Source organism: Thunnus albacares, chromosome 6 (assembly GCF_914725855.1).
Source record: "Thunnus albacares chromosome 6, fThuAlb1.1, whole genome shotgun sequence".
In the NCBI taxonomy this organism is placed as follows: Eukaryota; Metazoa; Chordata; class Actinopteri; order Scombriformes; family Scombridae; genus Thunnus; species Thunnus albacares.
In genome coordinates, this window is record NC_058111.1 from 32,368,834 (window position 1) to 32,374,800 (window position 5,967).

The following is a 5,967-nucleotide window of genomic DNA, read 5'->3' on the forward strand; positions in this document are numbered from 1 at the left end:
ACACCACTCTGGTTCAAATACTCTCAGCTGTTCCTCCCAATCATGCCCGCAGGTTCTCTAATAACCACATTAGTGTCAATGTCCCTTAGAACTATCATATCCCCAGATGACTCCCTCTCCAAGACCCCACCCAGAGACTCCAGGAAGGCTACCAGCACCTATCTAGCAAGTTTTGCGGCCACCATAGGTTCTCCTACATGCTTGGAAGGGGAGGGTGAGGGGAGGGGTATTCAGACGACACTAGATGCCACTAAATCCTACACACTGGTCCTTTAAAGCGGACACACAACTATTAAACTATTAAACTATTATACAAGACATGGACTGAAATTACATGTAGTGTAGCTTTATTAAAATGATTTGATCAGTAAGAGTCTGGGGCTTGGGATGGGTGACCACACTTCACTCTTTAAGCTGCAAATCAAAGAAGAAATGTGATTACTTCCTCAAAATACACACGATCTGCATTTTCCAGTAGCTCTCTTTTGCTTCATTTGGTTACTGAATTGACACATTCACTTTAATACTATAGTTAAATAATGATGTGTTGTTTACATCTTCTTGATTGATTTAAAAAATGTTCTACATCTTTCTGAGAAATAACTTTTAATAAAAGTAATGAAATATTTTTTAAAAATATCAAGATAATAACATTGTAAGAAAGTGTACCATTCTAAACAAGGGTTCTTGAGCAACGCATGAATTTTACTTTGTGGTGCCTCTCATGAGCTAGATTAGGTTAGAGATTGTTACCTGCAGCACAAGGGTAGATGTATTCTGTCTCAGCCTGGTCACCTGAGAAAAGAATGTAGAATTAGACAAAACAGTTCAAACAAATAACAGTGAAAGCTCCTATAACTCCCAAACACGAAATTACTTCATGCTCAGGGCATTTAGGGGTTGGGTTCAATCCCAGTGTATGTCAGACAAAACTTGGAAAGTTGAATTTGTAGTTGTGATAATTGTACAGCTCTAACACGGGGCAGAGTTTGCCAGTGTGTGCTGTTCTCTCTGTAAATGGGTTTAGATGTGTATGGAAGGACTGAGGGCTGGAGTGTGGTGCAGTTGTCAGCACTGTTTCTTCACTGCATGACGGCCCTGAGTTCAAACCTATATCATGATAGACTGGAGCCTGTGAAGAGTCACCACATTCAGACAGACATCTGAATCAGCTGTCTGTTTGGGCATTCCCCTGCGCTCCAGTTTCCTCCCATAGTCGAAAAATATGCAGGTTAGGTGAAACAAATCTTCTAAATTGCTTGAATTTGAGTGTCAATGGTTGTATGTCTATTAGGGTTTGGATCTGGTTCCAGGTTGTTAAAATATTCAGATCCTCTAAGTTAAGAGGCTGATGAATTTCTCACAGAATCTTTTGCCTCTCCTTGCCAGATTTTATAAAATGCTATCAAAACTTCCACCTTGTCTATATGTGTCAGTCCTGTAAGAGACTGGGTGTAAAACAATATTCTCATGCAACCCTGCAAAGAATAAGTGTGTATAGATAATGAGTGGATGGAAGAACTGAGTATGTGATTTACTTGGCTGGTAGTAGTCATAGATCTTAACCACAGCTGGCTTCAGGTTCTGCACTGGGAGCTCCTGTACGAGCTCTAATATGTGGTTGATGGGTTTGTCCTTCCGTAACTGTTGGAAGAAAAAACACAATCAGTAACAAATCTTGAGAGCATTGTCCTGTATTTAACCACTGCGAGTTAGTTTCACCTCCTTTAAGTACACGAGAACATGATCTTCCTTTTCTTCAACACGATCCACCAGCAGGTCACCTTTGAGCTGCGAGAACATGATATTCAGCTGGGTTACCATGACATTGACAATTGACACAAATGTTACAGGTTAAAATTACTGTATTAAGTTACCTTCTTCAAAGATTCTGGATCTGGGACAAATCCAGAGAGCATTTTGATATCCAGGATTACCATGTTTGTAGTGGGCTCTTTCCCACTATATCTGTAACCATGGAACCATAAAAAATGTGATGTTACAAACAGCTGCACTTTTCCATGTTTTGAATAAGCTACAACAACATGTCAAGATTTTCAGTATTCTATAATGGCTGTAGGGTAGATCTAGTTGCTGCACATTACTTACAGGGACTTAAGCTTCAGAGTGAGTTTAGGTCTCAGAGATTGGCAGTCAGCCTCTGGTTTGACCTTGACACTGAGAGTGGTGACATCAGCAGGAGTTGGGATGTTATAATGAAGAGAAATCTGACAAGGAGTACAACAGGATGATTTTAATATTCATAAAATTTTAATTTGGGAGCCTAAGAGCACCAGTAGTGGTGTAGTATTATACAGTATGTGTGCATACAGAGGAAGAAAGTTAAGAGCCACAAGATCCACTGACCTGCATTGACGCACACGCAGTTCCCTTCACCTCCAGACTGTACTTTCCTGCCTCGTCCTGCAGCATCTTCTCCTGGTAGAGCAGTTTGTTGCTCTGGTTCACATCAAATGTCAGCTGGCCACTGGGTGATTGGACTGTCACTGTGCTTGAACCCTCTGGACTGAACACCACAGTGGAGTAGAGAGCCAGAGCCTGAAGAGCCACCACTGTGTCCTACAACACACATACAGAAAAGTTGGAATTCAACTACAGCAAATATTTACACATGTAAAATGCATTTACCACCTACAACACTTTTCATTTTCAGTGCCTCACATTTAATGGTTATATATTGATCATCTATAGAGAACCACTGCACCAATTATTTTTTCAATACTTTTGTCATTCTCACATTCTTATTTTTCGTTGCAGCAGCTGTATCCATGGAAATGAAAAAAATCTTTAATATATCTAACTCAGTGAGACAGTTAAAGTAGCTACTGTAGCTCTGGGCTATATTGTCTTACCTCTTAAAACCATGTATTTAAAAGGAAAATTACAGTTTATAACAGGTTTCATTTTTGCAGTTCTCACCATCAGTTCTAGCAGTAATGATAACATTGTACTTGCTGGTTAGTACCATAGTGCGGCCACCTTTACATGGTTTGTATTAACTTTAATGGATGGTCAGAGTGCATGATGTTTTTTTTTCATTCTGTGCACACAGTTGCTTCAAAGATTGGCTAACATCAGGTTAGTTTCTATTTTCCTTTACGTAACCAATGAGTGTATGTAACAGATGAGCCGCTCAGTGAATGAAATGTCAGTGTTACAGGAAATGATGAGACATCACAGTTGCTTATCAGGGCTACCCAAACTCACAATGGAGAACTTATTAGCCCACTATCAGCATTGTTTCAGCTTACACCTCCCAACACACAACAGAAATCACCGTTTGGATGCAGGCTTTTGTTTGGACATTACATATTAGGATAAACTCTTGTTTCAATCCACACATTTGACAAAAGTTAGCATGCTAACAAGCTTTTGTCCAAAGTGACAGACAAATGAGGTACAATCCAAGCTACAGTAGCTCAAGAAGGAGCCTTTGAGAATAAATGCTGCAACATCCAGCTTCATGTTTTACCTGACACAAATGCCACAAGAACTGTTCGAGTGACTGATGCAACATGCTCATTGATTGATAGTTGGTCATCAATCACGATGCCCACATTTCTTGCAAACTTTGTTGGAGAGCGCAAGCCACCATGTCAAAGGCTACTGAGAGATCCAGTAAGATGAGAACTGATGACAGGGTATCACTGCAGTGGAAAGGTCACTCTTGAAACCAGGCTGGTTTAAATTAAGTAGATTACGACTTGGATGAAAACTGCACACTCTAGAACAATGGTTGCCAACCCGTCGATTGTGATTGACTGGTATATCTTTGAGACTTTCCCTTAAGCTCCCAAAAATAATAGAAAAATAAATACACAAGTGTAAAAGTGCTTTGAGTGGTCAAAGACTAGAAAGGTGTTATATAAGTGCAGTCCATTTACCATTTACTAATCACAAAATAAGGCACAGCTGGGATCAACAGGGACCAGAATAAGGAGGGAACATGACATGACTGAAAAGCAGGCTGGGCAGGGCTACAGGAACACAAGAGGAACACAAGAGGCTACCAGCTGACAAGAATAAAACCAAAGCAATACAGAGATTAAACTAAGAAAAACTCTGGACTCAGAGGAAAAAACAATACCAAGCTCAAGCACTACACAAAGAAACACAAATGGCAAATGCAGTTATCACAAACACTTTGTAACCCAGAGCACGTTCAAAACACACACAATCCTCTTTATCACTGAGACAGAGTATATGCTGTGCGAGTTCAGACCGGAGTGAAAACAAAGACAAACCAACCAATATAGGCAACCCAAATAAACATCATGCATTATAGTCTTTTAAAGACACAACTCAAATCAGCTTTCTTCCACTCAGTCCAGTCCAGACAAAAAGGGAGAAAAGTCTGAAGGCCTCTGGAGGACCGGTGGAGAATGGCAGCTAGGGAAACTTTCAAACTGCGAACAGAACCATAACAGTACCACCTTCCCCACCGCTCCTCAAGGGACAGATTCCAGACATCCCACCGAGCCGATCAGGAACACCGAGCAGGGTGGGTGGAAGGGGCACAGAGGAGGGATTCAAATGCAAATGTCCTGGGGGCAGAACAAGGGCGGAGCATGAGACCTCAGGCAGGCGGGCTGGGGGCTGGGCTGAAAGACATAACAGATCTGGAGGTCAGTATTGCTCTGGAGGGCAACCAGGGGGTAGGACAGACAGGTGAAGTTGCTGCTCTGGAGGTGTAGCGACAAAGCCGGGCCACTCTGGAGGTTAGCGATGAACCTGGGGGGCAGGTAGGGCAGCTAGCACCAGAAGATTTGGCAGCAGGTCGGATGAGCTCAAGCTTGGATGGCCACTTAAAGAGACTTAATGAGACCTACTTCTCCATGCTGATGTCCAGTGGTTGAGTTGCGGCAAAGTGCTGCAGCAATTTGTCGACTTGCTGCCTGAGATAGACTTTTCTGTCAACAAGGAAAGAGGAGCACGAGGAACTGTCAGATGATGCGTGGCTACTGGACCTGGGGTTTCTGACAAACCTAACGACAAACGGTGCTTTTCACCCTGAGCAGTACGGTGCTCAGCTGGACAAAGTGGCAACAGAGTTCAATCAACATTTTGGAGAGTTAGGTGTCATGGAAGATATTGCTGCATTCATCTCAAACCCATTCCTGCCCATTGATATAGAACAAGTGACATCCAAAGTATTTGCTTTGCCAAGTGGAGCTGACATGGAAATGGTTGATTTGAAAAATGACATAGAGCTGAAAGTCAGATCAAGGGACAGTGACTTTAGGAGACTTGTCAGCAGAGAGAAGTTTCCTCACCTCACTGCTCGTGCACTTAGTTGATGTGTTTATATTACCTTCTGGGGTCCACGTTCCACACATGCGTAGGAGATCGCCGTCTACAGGAACACAGCGTTGCGACCACACGGACACAACAAATTGCAGGTATGCGGATGTCCATACAGAGCCTATGCACACACCATCTGATCACACGGACCATAGCGGACCCACGTGGACTCGCCAACTATAATTTCAGCTTAAGAGTGAGTGCCTACTTACCTCTGTGAAATGGTATTTTCATAGAAGAAAATAATCGTATCAAAGTACAGGAGCCGCCTTCCTGACAGACACCTCACAGACTGTCTCAGACTGGCTGTCTGTAGCTTTAAGCCTAACTACAAAACACTCACAGACAGTATTGATGCTGTGTAAGATGGGAATATAGAACTGAACTTAGTTTAATTGCACCGACTGAGAATTTTGTAGTAACTTGCATGAAGCTGCAAGCTGCAGTGGATAAGCAGTTAACAGTTGATAAACATTCAACAATGGCACTTCATAAGATCTGCTCACTGCAAGTGTGTTGATTTTTTTCTTTGATGTCCATGAACAAAATAATTTCCTCATACAAATGGAAAATAGGCCACATGCCTTTATTTTTGTGTTGGAATGAAATTAAACAATGAAACTTAGAATTGAAGATGTTATGTAT

The 5,967-nt window shown here is 42.0% G+C and overlaps 1 protein-coding gene across 1 annotated transcript in view; it reads right to left on the reverse strand.

The window, feature by feature from the left end:
• Positions 1-325: 325 nt before the first annotated feature.
• Positions 326-5,967, reverse strand: part of LOC122983822 (alpha-2-macroglobulin-like) — a 37,891-nt gene continuing 32,249 nt past the window's right edge. The window contains exons 22-28 of the mRNA XM_044353948.1: positions 2,368-2,580; positions 2,110-2,228; positions 1,878-1,968; positions 1,723-1,791; positions 1,539-1,644; positions 754-795; positions 326-414 (exon numbers count right to left, since the gene is read on the reverse strand). Of these exons, the coding sequence (XP_044209883.1) occupies positions 410-414; positions 754-795; positions 1,539-1,644; positions 1,723-1,791; positions 1,878-1,968; positions 2,110-2,228; positions 2,368-2,580 (645 nt within the window). The 3' untranslated portion in view covers positions 326-409. The remainder of the gene's footprint in view (positions 415-753; positions 796-1,538; positions 1,645-1,722; positions 1,792-1,877; positions 1,969-2,109; positions 2,229-2,367; positions 2,581-5,967) is intronic.